This window comes from Pan paniscus, chromosome 20 (assembly GCF_029289425.2).
Source record: "Pan paniscus chromosome 20, NHGRI_mPanPan1-v2.0_pri, whole genome shotgun sequence".
NCBI classification, from domain to species: domain Eukaryota; kingdom Metazoa; phylum Chordata; class Mammalia; order Primates; family Hominidae; genus Pan; species Pan paniscus.
This window is the reverse complement of record NC_073269.2, coordinates 20747006-20772278: the sequence shown is the minus strand read 5'-3', so window position 1 is coordinate 20772278 and position 25273 is coordinate 20747006. Positions and strand designations below refer to the sequence as shown.

General features: G+C 46.2%; 1 protein-coding gene across 1 annotated transcript; it reads left to right on the top strand.

Annotated features, from left to right (window-relative positions):
- Positions 1-2638: 2638 nt before the first annotated feature.
- Positions 2639-22974, top strand: CYP4F2 (cytochrome P450 family 4 subfamily F member 2). Its single transcript, XM_003813570.5, has 12 exons — positions 2639-2836; positions 4587-4731; positions 7648-7701; positions 7794-7921; positions 9796-9917; positions 10536-10806; positions 14768-14834; positions 15023-15152; positions 21064-21197; positions 21293-21357; positions 21533-21615; positions 22025-22974. Exons 1-12 carry the CDS (start codon positions 2639-2641, stop codon positions 22188-22190), a joined length of 1563 nt encoding a protein of 520 aa, XP_003813618.1. The 3' UTR covers positions 22191-22974.
- The last annotated feature ends 2299 nt before the right edge of the window (positions 22975-25273 follow it).

The window sequence follows — 25273 nt, the reverse complement described above, 5'->3', positions numbered from 1 at the left end:
TACCTATGTCCTGCTGATTGGTAGAGCCGAGTGGTCTGTTTTGACAGGGCGCTGATTGGTGCGTTTACAATCCTTGAGCTAGACACAAAGGTTCTCCACGTCCCCACCAGACTCAGAAGCCCAGCTGGCTTCACCCAGTGGATCCCGCACCGGGGCTGCAGGTGGAGCTGCCTGCCAGTCCCGCGCCGTGCGCTCGCACTCCTCAGCCCTTGGGTGGTCGATGGGACTGGGCGCCCTGGAGCAGGGGGCGGCGCTCATCGGGGAGGCTCGGGCTGCACAGGAACCTACGGAGGCGGGGGGCTCAGGCATGGCGGGCTGCAGGTCCTGGGCCCTGCCCCGCGGGAAGGCAGCTAAGGCCCGGCGAGAAATCGAGCGCAGCGCCGGTGGGCTGGTACTGCTGGGGGACCGAGTACACCTTCCCGAGCAGCCGCTGGCCCGGGTGCTAAGCCCCTCATTGCCCGGGGCTGGCAGGGCCTGCCGGCTGCTCCGAGTGCGGGGCCTGCGAAGCCTACGCCCACCTGGAGCTCTAGCTGGCCCGCAAGTGCCGCTCGCAGCCCCGGTTCGTACTCGCGCCTCTCCCTCCATACCTCCCTGCAAGCTGAGGGAGCCGGCTCTGGCCTTGGCCAGCCTAGAAAGGGGCTCCTACACCTATAAGTGAGAATATGCGGTGTTTGGTTTTTTGTTCTTGCGATAGTTTACTGAGAATGATGATTTCCAATTTCATCCATGTCCCTACACAATGAGAACATATGGACACAGGAAGGGGAACATCACACTCTGGGGACTGTTGTGGGGTGGGGGGAGGGGGGAGGGATAGCACTGGGAGATATGCGTAATGCTAGATGACGAGTTAGTGGGTGCAGCGCACCAGCATGGCACATGTATACATATGTAACTAACCTGCACATTGTGCGCATGTACCCTAAAACTTAAAGTATAATAATAATAAAAAAAATCCAAAAAAAAAAAAATAAATAAAAGGAAAGAAAGGGGCTCCCACAGGGCAGCGGTGGGCTGAAGGGCTCCTCAAGTGCCGCCAAAGTGGGAGCCCAGGCAGAGGAGGCGCCGAGAGCGAGTGAGGGCTGTGAGGACTGCCAGCATGCTGTCACCTCTCAGTGGGAGCAGGTGAGACAAGAGTTGGGCAAATCAGACCTTTAATCCACCCTGATAGGCTGGAGTGTGGGCTTATGGCGTTTCTCCTTTGACCCAATTAGCCTCCACTCCCAATGTATCTCTGTGCAGAAGGCTCAGCTAGGTGTGTCAGACATTGTAAATCCTCAACATAAATTATAATTTAACCTAGAATACAGAGACTAGGTAGCAGGAGGAGAGGAAATGTAGAGATACTAATCTCTTCTCCCTTATCAGAAAGAAATCTAGCGTAAGAAATTTCACGCTTAATGGGCCAAAGAGTAAATCAGAAAACTCCATGGGTGATGGTATGCTCATGGTGGTGATGGTGGTGATGGGGAATTATTTGCCCTGTGACCTCCCTTGGATTAATTTCTCCCCAGGACAATGGGAAAGATCATTTAATCCTTGGAGTTTTTTTTTTTTTTTTTTTTTTTTGCTTGAGAGTGACTCTGATCCTGTTTCTGATGGTCATGTTCCTCAGCATCATACTGAGTAAGTCACTGGCCTTGTAGCATCTGGAGTGATTGGAGTGACCCAAGATCCCTAGTTCCCATGTCACAAATGAGGATCCCACATATCTGGGACAGAGATGGAACATTATTTCTGGGTGTGTCTATCTAATCTATTCATCCTATCTATCTAAGTTCTCATCTATATATATATTTGCCTACCCATCCATCCATCAATCCATCTTAGCTGTACGTTTATCCATTCCATCTATTTATCCTATTATCTATGTATCTATCTATCATCTATTAATAGCTATCTATCCATCTGTCTAATATATCCATTATCTATATCTACTTTATCTATCTACCTAATGTATCCATCCTATCTACTCTATCTATCTGTGCATCTACCCGTCCATCTGGACCCTGAGCTGATTCCTCTGCACCCAGCTGGCCTGACGCCAGGTGTTGATTGGCTGCCCAGGCTCAGGAGACACACCCAGGCTGCAGGGATTGGTTGGCCCAGCCCAACCCAGCCAGCCCTCCCACAGCCTTTGCTATATCAAGGGCCAGGGTCAAAGGCCTCCCAGCAGACAGAGAGAGGAGGTTGTCTGGGACAGACTGCTCCTGACAGAAGGTGCCAGGCTGGGGGTGGCAGGCCTGGGGGGGGTCCTGGCCTGGGATGGAGAGGGGCACTGCCCAAGGCCCACGCAGCTCCTGGGTGCTGGCCTGGAGGATGGGTGGTTTCCGAGTAACTGAAACCAAGCCCCTGGCAACCTCACAGTGATTCAGGCTGGGCCTTTCTGGACTTTAATCAGTCTCTCTCTCTCTCTCTTTCCCATTCTAAGTGCTTACCAGGGAACTGGAGGCCACTTGGCTGCTGGTTTTGGTTGGGCCTTTCTGGACTTTACCTCTCAGCCCCTTTTTACCCATCCCTGAGCCCTCCCTGCTCTACCTCCGGCACCGCCCGTCCCTGCCTGTCCACTGTCCCTGGAGGTCCCTGGGCCCTTCTCTGGGCCTCAGGATCTCACCGTCCATCCCGTCTGCCCTGCAGGATGTCCCAGCTAAGCCTGTCCTGGCTGGGCCTCGGGCCAGTGGCAGCATCCCCTTGGCTGCTCCTCCTGCTGGTCGGGGCCTCCTGGCTCCTGGCCCATGTCCTGGCCTGGACCTACGCCTTCTATGACAACTGCCGCCGCCTTCGGTGTTTCCCACAACCCCCGAGACGGAACTGGTTTTGGGGACACCAGGGCATGGTGAGTGTGGCAGCAGGATGGGTCTAGGTCTCAGGATGGATGGACTTCTTGAGGGGTACGAGGCTTAGGGAGTGGGGGTGAAGGGGTGGGCTGGGATCTGGGATGGCAGAGAAGCAGAGGAGGCGTCTTACTCATTCCTCTGCTTATTCATTTCTGTGAGGTGCCTATGCAAGCCCTTCTCACTTCCTTGTCCTCCCACTCCAGGCCTGCATTGAGTCCTTTTCCTGCCTGTCTTCCCACATTAATGCACCTCTGCGGGGCTCCTGGGCAGAGGGTTGGCTGCACAGAGAGGCGAATCCCTGGCATTCCCACATTCTCCATTGCTGGACTCGAGGCTTCTTATGCCCACTGTCCAGGGTCCTCTCCTTGCCTGGACTATTCCCTGTTATGAGGGTACAGCTGGGCCAGAGGAGAGGCATGGGCCGTCTCCCACTTCCACCACACCCGAAGGCACCTTTCTCTTATATTCCTCTTCTTATCTCCCTCTTATCAATGAGACCTGTTGCCAAACCCAGATAAAAGTTGGCCACTCACTTCACCTTTCAGAAGCTTTCCTTGGCCTTTCTCCTCCCCGTGACCTTGCCCTCTGACTTAGACCGCTCTCCTCTTTGGGGAATGTGGTCTTAGTCTGCTCATTTGCAAATGGCAGGATTGATGGATGTGTCCACAGGTAAAGTGGAAGGGTGCACAGGACACACTAGCACAGAGCCTGCTGCAGAAGCTGCTCCCAGGTGGGAGCCATTGTCCTGATGGACAGTTAGAGTCACCTCTGCTCCACTAGTGGCTGCTGAAAAGGGAAGGTCTCCCATGTGCAGAACCTTCTCCATGGGAGGAACTGGAGCCTCTGTGGATCAGCCAGGACATGAAGGCATGTGGGGACCAGCCTTAGGGACATGTCCTGAGGCGATACTGCTCCCCACAAATCTCCCCTGTGAGGACCTCCCCATATAGCTGCCTCTGGGCTGAAATGACTCCCAGAAAAAGAAAATCTTTCAAGATAACTGGGCCTCTGTGAGTGGACAGTGCGTCTTCTCCCTCTGCCCTGGGATGCACCCTTGGGACTTGGAGATGGACCCAAGAGAGATAGAGCAGGAGGAATGTGGATAGATAGATAGATAGAGCAGGAGGAATGTAGATAGATAGATAGATAGATAGATAGATAGATAGATAGATAGCTAATAGGATAGATAGATAGATGCACAGATAGGATGGATAGATGGATGGATGGATGGATGGACAGGCACGTAGGTAGATAGATAATAGGATAGATGGATGCATGGACACATGGATGCACAGATAGCATGGATGGATGGATGGATGGATGGATGGATAGGTAGATAGACAAATAATAGGACAGATGGATGCATGGACACACGGATGCACAGATAGGATGGATGGATGGATGGATGATGGATGGATGGGTAGATAGAGTAGATAGGATGGATAGATTATGTAGACAGATGGAGTAGATATATATGATGGATAGATTAGACAGATGGATAGATGGCTATTAATAGATGATAAGCAGACAGATGAATATATGGATGGATGAAAGCACAGATAAAATGGATTGATGGATAGATGGGTAGGCAGATAGATATATAGATAGAAAAATTAGATAGATAGGATGAATAGATTAGACACACCCAGAAATAATGTTTGACCAACTACCTGGGCATCCCGTAGCCCAGTCAAGTAGACACCTAGAATTAACTATCACAGAAGGTAATGACCCCTGCCTTGCTTGCAGGTAAACCCCACAGAGGAGGGCATGAGAGTTCTGACTCAGCTGGTGGCCACCTACCCCCAGGGCTTTAAGGTCTGGATGGGCCCCATCTCCCCCCTCCTCAGTTTGTGCCACCCCGACATCATCCGGTCTGTCATCAACGCCTCAGGTACCATCTGGAACAGCTGGTGGGGCAGTGCATTTGAGGCCTGCACTTCCGCTATCCCCAAGCTCCTGTGTGGGCCCTGCAGTACTCTGGCCTCTCCTTTCCTTCCCTCTCAGCTATCTTCATCTTTCTTTCATGTATTCATCAATTCCCATCTCAGCGTCTCCTCTCTCCATTGCCATCTACCCCCTGTTCTGGTGTTCTGGGCTGCCCTGGAGCCCTAAGAGACCTCAACCCAAGGCCCTGTCCTGGAGGAACCCCCAACTTTAAGGAGATGGACCTGGATAGAGATATCCCCAACTTCATGGGATCAGGAAAGGGCCAGAGGGAGATGGATCACAGCCCAGGGAAGAACAAGGTCTCTGCTGGGGCAGGCTGGAAGGCTTCCTAGAGGAGGAGTTACTGGAGCTGTGTCTGGAACAATGAGTAGGAATGTTTGAAAGGAGAGTGCAGGGTGAGGCAATTGGACATCGTTAGTATTCAAGGCCCCTTGCCAGGCCTAGCATCACCTTGCCTGTCCCAAAGCCTAGAACAATGAGGAGGACTTGTGGCTGGTGGGGGATCTGGGCTGCTATTTCCATGATGTCCACCTCTGGTGGGTCAATTCCCTTTATCCCATCCTATAGCTTGTCTGCCCTAAGTTCGTTGCTCTCCTGCTGCAGGTCCCGGGGATCTCCAAGAGGAGACTCCACCCCAGCTTGGGACCCTTTCCTTGACCCCTGTGCTTCCCATCGTTGGACGGGCGAGGCTGAGCAGGGGGAATGGGCAGCATCCTGCAGAGACCATGGCTCTGACCTCAAAATGCTGTGTGACTCTGGGCTGGTACCCAGCTGTCTCTGGTTATTGAAGTCTCTTTCAGTTGTGAGTGGTGGAAACCCAACCTGGTGTGGTCTAAGCAAAGAAAGATAATCTATTGACTTTAAAGTCCAGGGAGGGTGGCCTTCAGGCATAGCTGGATCCAGGTCTCACACAAGGTCACTGGAAATCTGTCTTTCTCTCTTGGCTTTAGCTTTCTCCACATCGCTTTTCCTATCAAGGTGGCCTTTTCCTCATGATGTCAACGATGAGTCCCAGAAGCTCAGTTCTCATGGGAAAGGCCACCTTTCCCCTAGAGTTCCCAGAAATGGCCCATGATTTACTTCTCCTGGCCTGGATCACAGGACCAATTTTTCACCCAATCCCTGTGTCTCTGATTGCCCAGTCTTGGTAGGCCTGGGTCTTCCAGAGCTACTGTTTTGGGGGCACAAAGAAGTTTGTTGGTTAAGGATTCAGGCCATGGGTGCAGACAGACCTAGTCTTAGGCCTCAGGCTTGCCGTGGTCTGGGACTGTGGGCAAGTGACTTTATTGTTCAGAGCCTCAGGCTCTTCATCTGGAAAATGGGATGAATGAGAGCCCAGGGAACATGGTGTGTGGATCCACATGGGGAAAGACCTTTTCTGTCTGTGTAACTGAAGGACTGGAGAGTCCTGCATGGAGGATGTGAGGAGGCAGGGGGTGCTCAGCACTGACAGGAGGATGAGATGCTGCTTGAAATTCTCAGGCTTCGACCTCTTCCCTGCAGATCCTTCTCTCTCACAGCCTAGGAGAGCATGAATTGGGTCCTGTGTGTTTTTCTCCAGATTCACAGCTCAGAAGAAGGTCTCCTATACGCACAAAGCCTGGCGTGCACCTTTGGGGATATGGGCTGCTGGTGGGTGGGGCCCTGGCAGGCAATCGTCCGCATCTTCCACCCCACCTACATCAAGCCTGTGCTCTTTGCTCCAGGTAGACATTGCACTGGCCAAGCTTTGCCCACAGCTGGGGTTGCTGTGCTGCCTCCAGCTGAACACGTGACCGATGTGCAGACAGGAGGGGCTGTGGTGGAGATGCCATTGCCTCCATCGCCCCTGGACTTCCACCTGTCTAACCTCTGTTCCTGTTTGCTCATGTCTGGGGCGTGTCTCTACAATGGCTGTTATATGGCCAGGTCTGCCTTGTATATTTACACCTGGGTCCTGGTTACACCTGAAATATGTTATACCTGGTTACATCTGGTATATAATTCCAACTGGGGTCATGTAGAGCTGGTCAAGTTTGGGGCTTATCTGTGGCCAAGGACATTTGGGGCATGTGAGGGCCTGTTTGGTTCTTGTCTCAGGTGCTGTTTGACACTGCCGTTTTCTCCTGCTGGTCCAAACATCTGGGCGTTGTGTGAGGTCTGGGGGTTGTGTGAGGTCTGGGACCCAGGGTCCCTACGTGAACTGTCTGAGACATTATTTGAGTCTTGTCTGAGGCATGTGTTATAGTATATTTGGGTCATGCCTGAGGAACAGTCTGGGTCACATGTTGGCTATGTCTGTGACATTAAAGTTACCATATTTATATTCAACCCAGAGCCTGTATGTGGAACACGCTTTTAAGATCATGTTAGACCATCTCATGTGCATGTTAGAGCACACCATCTCATGTTAGGAATTGTCATGTATTTTGTGGCCATGTCAGGACATGTGAACACATGTCAGGGTCATGTCTCATGTCCAGGTCCATGTCAGAAGATGCCATATCAGAAGATGTCAGAGAGTGCTGGGACAGACAGGTTGTCCTAGGTCCTTGTGAAGCATTCTGTAGAGTGCTGAGCTGTGCTCAGGGGTTGCGGAACATGTTGGATCATGTAGGAGGCGTGTCAAGGCATGCTGGAGCCCTGACATAGCTCCTACACGCCATGTTAGGCAGTGTCATTGCTGTACTGTGCTGCTGTAGCCTGGTCTGGTCTTCCCTCCCCTCCCCATCCTCCCTTCTTCCTCTGCCCTTGGCCCTCTTCCTGCTATGTGGGGCTCAGAGTGGGAGAAGTGCAAACCTCTTGCTGGGAGCCTCCCCCCACCCCCAAAGTTCCTCCTTCACCTGCCTCCATGGCCCCTGATTGTCCTCATTTATGTCAGCTGCCATTGCACCAAAGGACAAGTTCTTCTACAGCTTCCTGGAGCCCTGGCTGGGTGAGTATCTGCAGGTGAACAGGGTTGGGAAAAACGCTGGGGGGCCAGGGGAGGGAGAGGTCCTTGCCCATGGCCCTTGGCTGCCCTGCTAGGGGATGGGCTCCTGCTGAGTGCTGGTGACAAGTGGAGCCGCCACCGTCGGATGCTGACGCCTGCCTTCCATTTCAACATCCTGAAGCCCTATATGAAGATTTTCAATGAGAGTGTGAACATCATGCACGTGAGTTATTTGAAGCCAAGGTCCCACCTGCAGCCTTGGGGTGAAAGGACAACAGACAGATCTAGTCTGGAGTTTTGGCTCTGCTGGTTGCCATTGGGCCATTGCTCTTTCTCACTGAGCCTTGGTTTCCTCGTCTGTAAAATGGGGATAATAATCCCTACTTAAAAGATGGTCAGAGTAATGTAATGGAGTCACGTCTCTGGTGCATAGCAGGTGCCCAGAAGGTGTCTGTTTCTATGTTTCCATCACCAAAGCCCTGTAAACACAAGAGGGTCATGACAACAATTTCATAGTAGCTGTTGCTGATAAGAAACCACCTGAAAACTCATTGGTTTAAACCAATAAGTGTTTATGTTTGCTAATAAGTCTGTGGGACAGTTGGCAGGTTCTTCTGTATATGGAAGGGACCACTCATGGTACATGAGCAGCTGGGGGTCAGGTAGGCAGCCTTGCAGGTGTTGACTGAATTCTGCCACATGTTTGGGTTTTGGCTGGGACATGTTTGGGTTCTCTCACGTGTCTAGGTTTGGCCTCATCTGGGACCCCTGGATGTTCCTCCCTATGATTGCCTCCTTCCAGAAGGCGCCCCATGGTTCACAATGCAGGCAGGGTTCCAAGGAGTAAGACAAGGCTTAGCTTCGTTAGTTATTAACTCATCATTTTCACCACAGTGTATTTTGACATCGAAAGCCAAAAGTCCAACACAGAATCAAAGGCAGGGGGATAAAATAGGCTCTGTCTATTAATGGGAGTTGCTGAAAAATCACATTGCAAAGGGTGTGGATATGGCAGGAAGGGAAGAATTGTGGCAAAGGTTTTGCGAAGTATCTAGGATTTTTTTTTAACTTGCAAATTGATAAGTTAGCTTGTTACTGTTTCATAAATTCTTCCAGAAGGACAAGAGATTCCTGGGTCAGAGACAAAGGATAGTTTACTACTCATGACACAGACAGCAGCATGTGTTTCTTGTTAGATTGCCTTTTTTCCCTCCAAGCTTCCCAAATCCCATGGGCTGACACAGGCAGGCTTCTATAAGTGCCTGCTGACATCATATATTGCATTACAGAAGAGGAGCTTTAAGCTTAGGGAATCTGCTTTTATAGAAAGCAAAAGCAACATGTCTAGAGGGAGTCTTTACCTTATCCCTCAAAGTTTTTCTTCGCAAACACAACTCTAAGAAATTTTCCATGTTAACGACATCAGTGTCTTGCATTCATGACATGCCCAGAAAGAATGCTCAGGACTCAACGAAGGACTACCTCCCCCAAAACAGGGATATTTTTGAAATCAATTTATAACAATGCAGATGGGGAAATCCAACATTTATTGATCACATACCATATGCCAGAAACAATGCCATGTGCCCATTCCATGATACGAGTATGTATTGTCTAATTTGATTTTAACAGCTCTGCGAAGGAGAGATTATGTATTTTTGCCCCATGGTAGATGATGAAACTGCAGGTCTGAGAGATTAGGGAACTAACCCAAGTTCACCCAGCTAATAAGTGAGCATGGCGAGGTGGAGCAGAGTTTCTAATGTGAATTATATGGCTCCAAAGCACATCATCTTAACTGTTTCTGAAGATTTGACAGGCAGGATATAGGGGAGGGTAATGAGTTGACTAATGGCACACAGAGCACAGGGGACAGAGCTGGAACTTGAACCTAGTTCTCCTAACTCCCAATCTTGGGTCTTCATCTCTTAATAGTAACAGCTTTTGTTTGCACCATAACCTGGTCCTCCCTGGGGAGGGGTCCCTGGGGAGAAGATGAAGAGGCTTATTCTGGGGAGCCCATCTTGGCAGTTGGGGTTGGAGAGGTGCTCAAGGGATCAAGGAGCCTGCCCCATCTCTGTCCCCTTCTCTGGCTAGGCCAAGTGGCAGCTCCTGGCCTCAGAGGGTAGTGCCTGTTTGGATATGTTTGAGCACATCAGCCTCATGACCTTGGACAGTCTACAGAAATGTGTCTTCAGCTTTGACAGCCATTGTCAGGAGTAAGTTCTTGCCCAGGATCTGGGATCTTGGGCTGTGGACCCAAAGTGGGTAGGTGGGAGAGGGAGGACTAAGCAGGGAAATCAGACAAACCTTCCTGGAGGAGTTTTGTTATACCTGATCATTGAAGGACTGGTATGAACTTTATCTTGAGGTTTCCAGGGAGCCATTGAAGGGGTTTGAACTGGTGGGTGTGGTCAGAGCTCTGTAGGGGACTGACTAATGTAGCACTAAATGGAGTTAACACTGATGCAAAGAGGCTAGGGTGAAAGCTAGACCATGGACCAGTTGCAGGAGGATAAAGTCTGAGCTTTGTGGACAGTTTCAAGGAGACGGGTCAGGACTGTATACTGGGAGGGAAAGAGAGAATAGGAGAATAATGTGCAAGCTATGCTCTGGGTGCCTAGCGGCATGGAGGCATCTCACAGAGATGGGATGCAGGGAGAGAAGAGAGCTTGGAGAATCAATCTCATGCTGATCCCCACCCTGTATCTGTGGGGTCATCTGTTCCTGGATACTCTGTTTACTGATAGGAGGTAGATCCTGGCTGCTGGTGGGAGGTGATCCTGGGGCTTCAGGTATATTAAATTGTTGCCTCCCTTTCTGCCCTTATCCTGCAGGAAACCCAGTGAATATATTGCCGCCATCTTGGAGCTCAGTGCCCTTGTATCAAAAAGACACCATGAGATCCTCCTGCATATTGACTTCCTGTATTATCTCACCCCTGATGGGCAGCGTTTCCGCAGGGCCTGCCGCCTGGTGCACGACTTCACAGATGCCGTCATCCAGGAGCGGCGCCGCACTCTCCCTAGCCAGGGTGTTGATGACTTCCTCCAAGCCAAGGCCAAATCCAAGACTTTGGACTTCATTGATGTACTCCTGCTGAGCAAGGTGGGCCTCTCTGGGATCTGAATTCAAGAAGTAGAAGGGAGCTTCATGTGAAATGTCAGATGAAAGAATTTGAACTTGATTAAGAGGGCACTAGGGAGCCATGGAAGGTGATTGAGGAAGGGAGGGACAGGTCAGAGATAGGTTTTAGAGATGACTGTGGAGTGCACCTAGCAGGGAGCTGCTAGGCTTGAAACTGACAAGTCTGAGAGTTTGCTCTATTGACAAGCTAATGAGTTAATTGTCCACATTTAACTCCATACATCTACATCTATATCTATGTCTAGTCTATGTTTATGTTTTTGCCTATGTCTTTCTATATCTTTGTCTCTGTTTGAGTTTGTGTCTCTATGACTGTGACTATGTGTATGTCTTTGTCTTTGTAATTGGCCATATCTGTATGTCTTTTTATCTGTGTCTTCATCTTTGTCTATGTCTACGCCTTTGTCCTGTCTTTTCTATGTCTCTGTTTATGTCTTTGTCTCTGTCTATATTTTCATCCATGTCTATGTGTATGTGTATATCTGTGTCTGCGTCTATGCCTTTGTCTTTTTTCTGTGTTTGTGTCTTTGTCTCAGTGTATGTCTATGTCCATGTTTTTTGTCTGTGTCTATGACTATGTCTTCGTTTATGGCTATGTCTATGTCAATGCTATGTCTATATCTTTGTCTGTGCCTGTGCTTGTGTCTGTTTCTGTCTATGTCTATGTTTATGTCTATCAGTAGTTGTGTCTGAGTGTGTGTCATGTCTATGTTTATGTGTATTTTTGTGTCTGTGTTTCTAAGTCTGTGACTTAGTCTATGTATGTGTGCGTCTGTGTCTATATCTGTGTCTATGTCTATGTTTATGTGTACTTGTGTGTCTGTGTTTCTAAGTCTGTGACTTTGTCTATGTGCGTGTGTGTCTGTGTCTATGTCTATGTGTATTTGTATTTGTGTGTCTGTGTTTCTAAGTCTGTGACTTCATCTATGTGTGTGCGTCTGTATCTATATCTGTGTCTATGTCTATGTTTATGTGTACTTGTGTGTCTGTGTTTCTAAGTTTGTGACTTTGTCTATGTGCGTGTGTGTCTGTGTCTATGTCTATGTTTATGTGTATTTGTGTGTCTGTGTTTCTAAGTCTGTGACTTCATCTATGTGTGTGCGTCTGTGTCTATCTGTGTCTATGTTTATGTGTATTTGTATTTGTGTGCCTGTGTTTCTAAGTCTGCGACTTTGTCTATGTGTGTGTGTCTATGTCTATGTTTGTTTATGTGTATTTGTGTGTCTGTGTTTCTAAATCTGTGACTTCATCTATGTGTGTTTGTGTCTGTGTCTATGTCTGTGTTTATGTGTATTTGTGTGTCCATGTTTCTAAGTCTGGGACAGTCTATGTGTGTGTGTGTCTGTGTCTATATCTGTGTCTATGTCTATGTTTACGTGTATTTGTGTGTCTGTGTTTCTAAGTCTGTGACTTTGTCTATGTGTGTGTGTGTCTGTGTCTATATCTGTGTCTATGTCTAGGTTTATGTGTATTTGCGTGTCTGTGTTTCTAAGTCTGTGACTTTGTCTATGTGCATGTGTGTCTGTGTCTATATCTGTGTCTATGTCTATGTTTATGTGTACTTGTGTGTCTGTGTTTCTAAGTCTGTGACTTTGTCTATGTGCATGTGTGTCTGTGTCTATGTCTATGTGTATTTGTATTTGTGTGTCTGTGTTTCTAAGTCTGTGACTTCATCTATGTGTGTGCGTCTGTATCTATATCTGTGTCTATGTCTATGTTTATGTTTACTTGTGTGTCTGTGTTTCTAAGTTTGTGACTTTGTCTATGTGCGTGTGTGTCTGTGTCTATGTCTATGTTTATGTGTATTTGTGTGTCTGTGTTTCTAAGTCTGTGACTTCATCTATGTGTGTGCGTCTGTGTCTATCTGTGTCTATGTTTATGTGTATTTGTATTTGTGTGCCTGTGTTTCTAAGTCTGCGACTTTGTCTATGTGTGTGTGTCTATGTCTATGTTTGTTTATGTGTATTTGTGTGTCTGTGTTTCTAAATCTGTGACTTCATCTATGTGTGTTTGTGTCTGTGTCTATGTCTGTGTTTATGTGTATTTGTGTGTCCATGTTTCTAAGTCTGTGACAGTCTATGTGTGTGTGTGTCTGTGTCTATATCTGTGTCTATGTCTATGTTTACGTGTATTTGTGTGTCTGTGTTTCTAAGTCTGTGACTTTGTCTATGTGTGTGTGTGTCTGTGTCTATATCTGTGTCTATGTCTAGGTTTATGTGTATTTGTGTGTCTGTGTTTCTAAGTCTGTGACTTTGTCTATGTGTGTGTGTGTCTGTGTCTATATCTGTGTCTATGTCTATGTTTATGTGTATTTGCGTGTCTGTGTTTCTAAGTCTGTGACTTTGTCTATTTGTGTGTGTATCCGTGTCTATGTCTATGTTTATCTGTGTCTGTGTTTCTAAGTCTGTGATTTTGTCTATGTGTGTGTATGTCTGTGTCTATATCTGTGTCTATGTCTATGTTTACGTGTATTTGTGTGTCTGTGTTTCTAAGTCTATGACTTAGTCTATATGTGTGTGTCTGTGTCTGTATCTGTGTCTATGTCTATGTTTATGTGTATTTGTGTGTCCATGTTTCTAAGTCTGTGACTTAGTCTATGCGTGTGTGTGTCTGTGTCTATATCTGTGTCTATGTCTAGGTTTACGTGTATTTGTGTGTCTGTGTTTCTAAGTCTGTGACTTTGTCTATGTGTGTGTGTCTGTGTCTATATCTGTGTCTATGTCTATGTTTATGTGTATTTGCGTATCTGTGTTTCTAAGTCTGTGACTTTGTCTATGTGTGCGTGTGTCTGTGTCTATGTCTATGTTTATGTGTGTCTGTGTTTCTTAAGTCTGTGATTTTGTGTATGTGTGTGTATGTCTGTGTCTATATCTGTGTCTATGTCTATGTTTACATGTATTTGTGTGTCTGTGTTTCTAAGTCTGTGACTTAGTCTATATGTGTGTGCCTGTGTCTATATCTGTGTCTATGTCTATGTTTATTTGTATTTGTGTGTTTGTGTTTCTAAGTCTGTGACTTTATGTGTGTGTGTGTCTGTGTCTATATCTGTGTTATGTCAATGTTTATGTGTATTTGTGTGTCTGTGTCAGTTTCTAAGTCTATGACTTTGTCTATGTGTGTTTGTGTCTGTGTCTTTGTCTTTGTCTATGTGTAGGTCTATTGTGACAGATGCATTAAACCTCTAGATCAGAGCAGCCCATGTCTTGCTCACAGCAATACTGTCAGCCAGAGTGGGATTGTGGCACTGGCTCTTCATCCTCAAGTCAAATTTCTCCAAGGGCAATGTTTTCACTTGTATGTGCAGCAGAGTTTGCACCCTAAGAGAGGGGCCCTACATTATGAGTCTTGGCACATTTTCTATTTCTTCCCAAGAAAGAGAATGAGAGAGACAGAGAGAGAGAGACAGAGAGAGAGATTGAGTGAGAATGCTAGCTTTGTGAGAGATGGTGTGCTTTGTTCTGGAGCATAAACAAATCCTCTTCAGTGAGATGCCATAGTCCTTAGGCTTACAACCCAAACGTCTCCAGGGGGATAAGATTCTCTAGATTTATCACTCTAGAATGTGGGCAAATCTTTGAAGCAATACTTAATCTCTAATTTCCAAGGGAAATTGCCATTTAATTCTCCTGTAACTCAGGTTGCCCGTAACTTTTTCTCAGAAACTTTTCATTAAAATATTCATGGGTCATTGAGTCTTCCCAGTAGGAACCCAAGAGGAGGCAAGGAAGCCAGAGAGGAAGGCCATGAGGTGAGGGCTCTGGCCATGGTGACCAAGAGGGGTCTAGGAGTGCAAGATGGACTTGGATTTCTGGAAAAAGGATGAATCTTCAGAGACTGTCTCAGATTAGACTCAAGAGCCCTTAGAGCTAGTGTGACTTTTTATGGGGGTGGGGGTTGGGGGCGGTTACTGCCTTCTCTCCAGGATGAAGATGGGAAGAAGTTATCTGATGAGGACATAAGAGCAGAAGCTGACACCTTTATGTTTGAGGGTGAGGGCCCCAGTGTGGGGCTAGAGAGGGGACCGGGATCTCTCCCTTCCAGGAACAGGGTGGGTGGACCCCCACAACCTTCCCATCCCCCTTCCCCCATCCTCCCTGAGGCCCTCAACGCATGGGTGCTGTCTACCTTCGGGTGCTGAAGCAGCCCAGAGACCCAAGCCTGCCTTGCTGCCCCCCAGGCCATGACACCACGGCCAGTGGTCTCTCCTGGGTCCTGTACCACCTTGCAAAGCACCCGGAATACCAGGAGCGCTGCCGGCAGGAGGTGCAAGAACTTCTGAAGGACCGTGAGCCTAAAGAGATTGAATGGTGAGTGCAGGTGCTTGTGGCCTCTTCCTGAGACCTTCTCATTGGCTCTGCTCCCCAGGTAGGGAGGGGAGGAAAAGCTGTTTTTGTTGATTCTGCCACTATTGCCTAGTGGGAATAGGAGCAGAGGACCACAGGCAGGACTTAGTACCCATCCTGACTGTCTGAGGAAAGGTTATAGGCTCTTAGGACAGAAAGACCTGGGCTTCTGAGAGAGTTGGTGATGATATGTGAGGACAGATAACGCCACTTAGCACGTGTTCAGCAAATGAACTTCCCCCCCACTCTCTTCCTTTTCTCCCAGAAATATCATTTTTTTTAAAACATCTTCACTTCTTGAATGTTTGCTCTTCTGTTCCCTAATTCCTACTCTCCAGTCGAGTCCAGGGATTTATAAGGGAGACCTGGGGGTAAAATTCATCCATTCTTGTCCAGAACACTTGCACCGTTCATCCGTCCATCCTTATTCAGCAAACACTCCCACACTACATTCTCACCCCCACATCTGTGCACAGCATCTTTCTGTGCTGTGGAGACCTGGGAAGGAACCAATCCAGGGATCTGTTTTCCAGGTGCTCCCAGCCTGGTGGCGGAACTGTCCCTGGGCAGGACACTCCCAGCCCACGTGGGCAGGGATGGGATTTACAGTAAGAAAAGCAGGACTAGGGGGTATAGAAAGTGTCTCAGTTGAGAGCCTAAATGATGATCAGTAGATAATTGGGTACAGTTGGGGGGCAGTGCTCTAGGTCAAGAAGACTGCCTGGGGTCTTTGCGGGAGGAAGAGAGAGGGAGGAAGAGAGAGAGGAGAGCGAGGGAGAGAGAGAGAAGGAGAGAGAGAGAGAGCAGGGTCAGGACAGAAAGGAGGAGAAGGGGAGAGAGAGGGAGAGACTGAGTTGTAATGAGATGATAAAACCGGAGATGGTAGCAGGGGCTGGCTGTGGAAGCCTTGGGGAAAATGTTAATGGCTTCAGTTTTAGCCCAATGGCAATAGGGAGCCATGGGAAGTGTTTGAGCAGTGTAGGGACAGGTCACATCTGGGTACCAGGAAGATCTTTCTAGGGCTAGTGTGGGAGGGCATACTGGAGAGGACCAGCTGTAAAATGAGGGCACAGTGGGGACATTCTGAGACCAGAGCCAGGCCAGGGGCTGGAGGAAGGAGAGGAAGCTTTGGAATGGACGGATGTCTTGGATTCAGTGTCCTCTCGTCCACACCTTTGCCCAGCACAGCAGTCCAGTGAGGAGGAGAAACATTTTTCTGCTTTTAAAACCAATAATTTTTCTGCATTTTTAACAATTTTTTATTGCTGCATAAATAGATGCACATAGATTTGAAATACACATGATAATCTAATACATTCATATAATTGGTAAAGATCAAATCAGTGTACTTGAGATATCTGTCGCCTGAAATATTTAGTCTTTTCTTTATGCTAGAAACATAACTAACATAAGCTAACTATTTAGGAATATACAGTACATATCGTAAACTATAGTGAACCCACTGATCTATCAAGTGCTAGGTTTTATTTCTCCTATCAAACCTCTTATTTATGCCCGTTAATCAACGTCTCCTCACCCCTCCCTCCCTTCTACCAATCTACCTTCTACTTTCATTAGATCCACTTTTTCAGCTCCCACATGTGAGTGAGAACATGCGATATTTGTCTTTCTGTTTTTGGCTTATTTACTTACCACAGTGACCTCCAGTTCCATCCATGTTGCCGCAAATGACAAAATTCCAGTGTTTTTAATGGTGCATAGTATTCTATTGTGTATACATGCCACATTTCCTTCCTTCCTTCCTTCCTTCCTTCCTTCCTTCCTTCCTTCCTTCCTTCCTTCCTCCCTCCCTCCCTCTCTCTCTTTCTCTCTTTCTTCTTTCCTTTCTTTCTTTCTTTCTTTGAGACAGAGTCTTGTTCTGTCGCCCAGGCTGGAGTGCGGTGGCACGATCTTGGCTCACTGCAACCTCTGCCTCCCGGGTTCAAGCTATTCTTCTGCCTCAGCCTCCCAAGTAGCTGGGACTACGGGTGCACACCACCACGCCTGGCTAATTTTTGTATTTTTAATAGGGCTGGGGTTTCACCATATTGGCCAGGCTGGTCTCGAACTCCTGACCTCACGATCTGCCTGCCTCGGCCTCCCAAAGTGCTGGGATTACAGGCATGAGCCACCGCACCCGGCCGCCACATTTTCTTTATCCATTCAGTTGATGGGCACTTAGGTTGATTCCATATTTTGGCTGTTTTGAATAGTGCTGCAATAAATACGGAAGTATAGATATCTCTTCAACAGATTTATTTTCTTTCTTTGGGATAGAAATTTCTTCTCTTTCTTTTCAGTAGTGGAATTTCTGGGTTATATGTTAGTTCTTGTTTTAGTTTCTTGAGGAACCTCTGTGCTGTTCTCTGCAGTGGCTGCACTAATTTATATTCCTGCCAACAGTGTGTGAGAGTTCCCCTTTCTCCATATCCTCACCAGCGTCTATCGTTGCCTGTCTTTTTGATAAAAGCCATTTTAACTGGGATGAGATGATATCTCATTGTGGTTTTGATTTGCATTTCTCTGATGATTAGTGACATTGAGCATTTTTCCATCTATCTGTTGGCCATTTGTATGTCTTATTTTAAGAAATGTCTATTCAGATCTTTTGATCATTTTTAAATAAGATGATTTGAGTTCTTTTTCCCCTATTGAGTTGTTTGAGCTCCTTATATAATATATTCTGGTTATTAATCGCTTGTCAGATGAGTAATTTGCGAATATTTTCTGCCATTCTGTAAGTTGATTCTTCACTTTGTTGACTGTTTCCTTTGCTGTGCAGAAGCTTTTTACCTTGATGTAATCTCATTTGTCTATTGCCTGTGCTTTTGAGGTCTTACACAGAAAATCTTTGCCTGGACCCATGTCCTGGAGTATAAAATCCAGATTTCAAGCAAAATTATGGATGTGGTTAAAAGAAAGGGTCCAAAAAATTTTATGATAAGAATGAGCTTCCTTATTAAGCTCCACCTTAGCAGTGACTATGGTCAACAGTTTTCTGTGTATTCTTCCGGAAAATGGCTATCCCAATGCCCACATTTATATGAATTCACACTGTGATTTTTATTTATATGAACACATACTGTGTTTTTCTTTGTAAAGAAAACTATACAAAATAGACTCAGTTCTGGACATTATCTCTGAGATCTATTTTTCTTAAAATATGAGTTTTCAAAAATGAGTTTGTTTTTAAATTGTTCTTTCATTGATAAATTTTAATTATATATATTAGAGGTACAATGTGATGTTATGATGTATGTATACAACCTGAAATTATTAAATCAAGGTAATGAACAAATCCATCACTTCACATATTTATCATTTTTATGTTGAGAACATTTGAAATTTACTCTCTTAGCAATTTCAATTAATACATTGTTCACTAAATCACCATGCTGTGCAGTAGATCTCAAAAACTATTCCTCTTGTCTAACTGAAGCTTCTATCCTTTGACCAACATCTCACCCTTCTCTATCCCTCCCTCAGCCCTGGCCTCTGGTAACCATCATTCTGCTTCTATTTCTTTTCTTTTCTTTCTTTTTTTTTTTTTTTCATTTTTGAGATGGAGTCTCGCTCTGTCACCCAGGCTGGAGTGCAGTGGCACGATCTCAACTTACTGCGACCTCTGCCTCCCAGGTTCAAGTGATTCTCCTGCCTCAGCCTCCTGAGTAGCTGGGATTACAGGCTCCCGCCACCATGCCTGGCTAATTTTTTTGTATTTTTATTAGAGACGGGGTTTCACCATATTGGACAGGCTGGTCTTGAACTCCTGACCTTGTGATCTGCCACCCTTGGCCTCCCAAAGTGCTGGGATTACAGGCGTGAGCCACCGCGCCCGGCCTCCACTCCTGTTTCTATGAGCTTGACTATTTTAGGTCCCAAGATAAGTAAGATCATGTGTGTTTGTGTTTCTGAGCCTAGCTTACTTCACTTAGCATAAGTTCCTCCAGGTTCTTTCACGTTGTGGCAAATAAAATAAGTTTTTTTTTTTTTTAAGGCTGAATGGTATTCCATTGTATATACACACCACATGGAAAATGAGCATTAAATTACAAAACCAGTGATAAGAACAGATTCTTCTTGCACCAAATGAGATATTACAGATAAGACTAGCGTTTTCCTTGACAATCCTGCCACCCCACCTAATCCTTTCTCATTCTCCAAAGGTGTCTCCAGAGCCATAGATTTGTTATCTATCTATCTATCTATCTATCCATCCATCATCTATGTATCTATATACCTATCTACTATCTATATATCATCTATGTATCTCTGTTTCTATCATCTATGTATGTATCTATCTATTCTCTCTCTCTATATCTCTTATCTATTATCTGTCATCTATCAATCTATCATCTCTCTCTGAATCATTAATTTCATAAATATTCATATACTTTTTGCCCTTTTTATGTGCACATATGTATATATTTGTAACTTGTTTTCACTCAACAGTGTGTCTTAATGCTATTTTTTTCTGAGTGCTAAATATTTTATTCCTTATTTATTCAGCTCATTCCTATGTTGAATGCACATAAACATTTTCAGTTATAGTAGATATTTCCAATTTGCCTTCCACAGTGTCTGTACTGATTTACCTTCCAGCCTGCAGAATGTGATGAGACTAGTGATCCCTATTTCTTCCTTTTGTGTAGCTGTATAGTATTCCATCGTGTGGCTGTTTATCTAAACATCTTCCCATCAATGTGTATGTGGCTTGTTTCCAGCCTTTTGCTAAAAGTGGACATGAGGCAGTCAGCATGTGTGCACAGTGACCATTCCTTGCATGTATAAGCATCTCTGCAGGACAAATTCCCTGAAGTGCAATTGCTGAATCAAAGAACATTTGCATTGTACAATTTTAATTATCATTGCAAATCCTTTCCTATTAGCTGAGTTTGATGGCACAAGTTTTCCCATAACTTTACCAATACTACTAATGTATTATTAAATTTTAAAATCTATGCCAATCTTCATATTTCTTCTTTTGATGGACATTGTTTTAAATAAGAGTGAGGTTGAACATCTCTTTCACATGTTGATGTTTGTTTCTTTTTATGGAAGTGGTTCCTTTATTTTTTTGCTCTTTTTCTTTGGATTCTTTAAAAATATTTACTTTTAAGAATGTGTATTAAAATTGATTTTTTTTTTTGAGATGCAGTCTCTATCACCCAGGCTGGAGTGCAGTGGTGTGATCTCAGCTCACTGCAACCTCCACCTCCCAGGTTCAAGCCATTCTCTCGCCTCAGCCTCCCGAGTAGCTGGGACTACAGGCGCCCTCCACCATACCCCGCTAAGTTTTTGTATTTTTAGTAGAGACGGGGTTTCACTGTGTTAGCTAGGATGGTCTCGATCTCCTCATGTTGTGATCCACCTGCCTTAGCCTCCCAAAGTGCTGGGATTACAGGCGTGAGCCACCACGCCCGGCCAAAATTGATTTTTTTTTTTCTGTCTTGGGTTGCAAAATATTGCCTTTCAACTTTTGGAGGGTACTTTTCATTACTATCCTTTATCTGCAAAAACTACCATCTTGAGCATATTCAACTTCTGTGAAGTTAAATTGGTCCACTTTTTTCTTTTACAACTGTAAAATCCATCAGTTTCCCAGGATTTTGGTTTGGGCAGGGGCTGTCTTTATCAAATGTTAAGTTTTCACTTATTCTCATGTCTTTTTCTGAGCTCTCCCTCATGTTCCATGGGTCTGTTTTCTCATTTTTGCCACAGTGCCACACTATTTTTATTCTTGCGACTTTGTAACAATTCTTGTTAAAAGTTTATTTTATTGCGGGGAGAAAAGGTCTCACTTGCAAACAGAGAGAAGCTGGAGAATTGTGTCTTTGCTCCCTTGATAAGGATTGGGGCTGGGGTGTTTCCTTAGGGACGACCTGGCCCATTTGCCCTTCCTGACCATGTGCATGAAGGAGAGCCTGCGGCTGCATCCCCCAGTCCCGGTCATCTCCCGCCATGTCACCCAGGACATTGTGCTCCCAGACGGCCGGGTCATCCCCAAAGGTGCTCACAGCCTCACGGGGAGGAGTCTCCTGGGTAGGAAGAGGGGCCCCTCAGTGAAGGAGGCCTTGTCCTGACTGCTCCCTTCTCTCCCACAGGCATTATCTGCCTCATCAGTGTTTTCGGAACCCATCACAACCCAGCTGTGTGGCCGGACCCTGAGGTGCGGGGCCCCTCTCTCTGTTTTTGTCCATTCCAAGGCTCCTAGAGGAGGGGGCAGGGTTTTGATCAGGAGTATCCAACATCACCTCCCTCGAAGACACACACAACTGTCTGTCTCTCCAAGGCTGGCGGACTGGGAGACCCCACCCAACAACCCTTCTTGGTCTCACCTCCAGGTCTACGACCCCTTTCGCTTTGACCCAGAGAACATCAAGGAGAGGTCACCTCTGGCTTTTATTCCCTTCTCGGCAGGGCCCAGGTAAGGGCGGCCTGTGTCTGAGGTGGGAACGGGTTGATGGGTGCAGGGGTCTGGACATGACAGTGGGGAAAAGGGGGACATTGTAGATGGTCCGAGTTCCAGCTCTCCTTCCCTCACCTCCTCTGGAGTTTATAGGAAAAGGTCCATAGAGTACGGTTGGCTTGGTCCTAGAAGGGTCTGTGGTGTGCTCAGAGCCCCCTCCTACCCCACCTTGGTCTAGGCTGGGGGCTGGATCTGGGCTAGGCTTGCAGGATATGCAAGCCCGCATGGGGATCCAGGCACGGATACCCCCTTCTCTATTCCTCAAACTGCTCTAGGTGGGGTTGGGTGTCCCAGGCCAGGTTACCGGCTTGATGGGGCCAGGATGGGGTTCTTGGTTGCAGTCAGAGTTCCCACCTCCCTCCCCTAGGAACTGCATCGGGCAGACGTTCGCGATGGCGGAGATGAAGGTGGTCCTGGCGCTCACGCTGCTGCGCTTCCGCGTCCTGCCTGACCACACCGAGCCCCGCAGGAAGCCGGAGCTGGTCCTGCGCGCAGAGGGCGGACTTTGGCTGCGGGTGGAGCCCCTGAGCTGAGTTCTGCAGAGACCCACTCTGACCCCACTAAAACGACCCCTGATTCATCAAAAGTGAAGCCTAGAATTACCCTAAGACCCTGTTCCACAGTCCTGTATTCCATCCTAGATATCTACTCAAAATAATTGAGACAAGTGTTCAAACAGAAAGACGCTTGTGCGTGAATGTTCATGGCAGCCCTATTCACAGTAGCCAAACGATGAAAACAACCCCAAGGTATATATTACCAGATGAAAGGATAAACAAAATGTGGTCCATCCATACAATGGAGTATTACACAGCCATAAAAAGGAATGAAGCAGTGATCCCTACTACACTGTGGATGAACCTTGAATGCATGATACTGAATGAAAGACATCAGATGCAAAAGGTCACATAGTGTACGGTCCTTTTATACGAAATTTCCAGAACAGGCCAATCTGAAGAGATGCATAGCGGATTGGTGGCTTTCAGCAGCTGTGCGGAGGTGGGACTGAGGAGCGACTGCTAATCAGGATGGGGTTTCCTCCCGGGATGGTGAAAATGTTCCGGACCTAGATAGTGACGAAGGTAGCACGACACTGTGAGTGCACTAAATGCTATTGAATTGGACACTTTGAAATGGTGAATTTCGTGGTATGTGAATTCTACCTCAATCAAAAAATTTTGCTATTTTATCTCACATACATTTTTTTTTCTGTCCAGGTTGTTCATATAATAATGTGCTGTGAGCATCTTTCCATGACATTAAATCATCTTAGGAAACATTATTTTGTGGTCCTCAAAATGTGTGTGTTAAGTGTTCAAATCAGTCTTAATTTAAAAAAAGACATCATATTAGAAAATAAAAGTGTTTTGTCTTACTTTGTAAGAATTAGCTTCATATACATTGACTATTAGTAACAAATTGAGTTATTCTTCATCAAGTAACTTTTGGGGTAGAGATCTCATTTTCACAGCAATAGATGCACAAATATTCATGTAAGATACAGGTGTGGTTAGACACCTTTCATAGAACAGTTATGATCTGGAAATTCCACAGACACTGAATATTTTGGTCGTATTAACAGAAGTAGATCACTGAGAAGGGAGGAGGTGACTTTTCAGCTCCCCCAGGTAAATGCTGATTTCATCCTCACATCGATCTTACAGATTGTAGATGAACTCACTTGTTCAAGGTCACTCAGTGAAGGGTGGAGTCGGGGGTGAATCTGAGCACTTGGGCATCAGAGGTCATGCCTTATCGTATCAAGGACATGATTTTCAAAGCGAGTCTCAGCCCTAGGCACATCAGATCACCTGGGAACCCCTACAGACTCTAGACTGAGTAGATGAGACTCTTTGACAGGTGGTGCCTACATTTGCTTTGTTTTGTTTTTTGTTTCTTTTTCTTTTTTTTTTTTTTAATTCATTTTGTCTTTTTGAGACAGAGTCTCCCTCAGTCTCTCAGGCTAGAGTGCAGTGGCACAATCATAGCTCACTGCAACCTCAAACTCCTGGCCAAAGTGATGGTATTAAAGGTGTGAGCCCCTCCTCCCAGTCCCGATTTTTTTTTTTTTTTTGAGATGGAGTCTCACTATGTCGCCCAGGCTGGAGTGCAGTGGCACAATCTTGGCTCACTGAAACCTCTGCCTTCTGGGTTCCAGCGATTCTCCTGCCTCAGCCTCCCGAGTAGCTGAAATTACAGGTACGCTCTACCGCACCCAGCTAATTTTTTGTATTTTTAGTAGAGACGGGGTTACACCATGTTGGCCAGGCTGGTCTTGAACTCCTGACCTCAGATGATCCACCTGCCCTGGCCTCCCAAAGTGCTGGGGTTACAGGCGTGAGCCACTGCACCCAGCCCCAAGTTTTTAAATATAATATTGTTGACCAGAAGTACATTCACTCGTGTAAAAAATAAAATACCCAGTGAGAAGTAATGGTGCTACATATGCCCTTCATCTGCCCAGTTTCTTCATGTGTATAAAGGTAAATACTTTCACACCTAGTGCATCCTTTCATAGTATATTTAGCCAAACAATATATGTAATTAGTCACCCTAATTACATATTAGCATGCCTACATTACAATGAGTGTGCTTACTTGCCACTCCTGTATTTTCATGGCTCATCTTAAAATCACATTAAGTTTTCAGAATTTGTTTTCTTTGGTGCTTAGTTCAGTTTGTTTTTCGAGACAGAGTCTCACTCTGTCACCCAGGCTGGAGTACAGTGGTGCAATCTCAGCTCACTGCAACCTCCACCTCCTGGGTTCAAGCGGTTCTCCCGCCTCAGCCTCCCAAGTAACTGGAATTACAGGTGCGCACCACCACACCCAGCTAATTTTTGTATTTTTAATAGAGATGGGGTTTTGCCATGTTGGCCAGGCTGGTCTCAAACTCCTGACCTCAGGTGATCTGCCCCCTCAGCCTCCCAAAGTGCTGGGATTACAGGCGTGAGATAGTTCAGAGTTTTGACAAATGGCTAGAGTCATGTAACCACCACTGCCACAGCCACCCTTGGTGGTCAAAAACCTCCTTCCACTCCTGACCCCTGAAAACCACTGCTGTTTTCTGTCTTCCCATAGATTTGCTTTCTTCCTATAGTTGTGTGAATGGGGTTATGCCATTGGGAGCCTAGGAGTCTTGCTGCTTTCACTTAGTATAAAGCATCTGAGAGTCTCCCATGTTGTCTGTATCAAAACCTTGTTTCCTCTTATTGCTGGGTAGAATTTCTGGGCATGGATAGGACACTCTTTGTTCAGTGGCTGAAGGGCAAGTGGATTGTTTCTGGTTTTTGGATATTATGAATAAAACTGTTATGGATATTTGTACAGAGGTTCTTCAGGGAAACTAAATTCCCATTGCTGTTAGAATGGGATGACTGGGGCATATTATCAGTGTATGTTTACCATGATGAGAAACTATCAAACTGTTTGCAAAAGGTCCATGTCATTTTTAATTCCTATCAGGAATGTATTGAAGTGGCGTCATTGTCTGGGGTAAATACCCAATGTTCATCATCTCACATCAAGGAAATCAAGGACACAGACACACAAGAAATAAGCTTAACAATTGAGGTTTAGGCTGAGCGCAGTGGCTCATGCCTGTAATCCAGCACTTT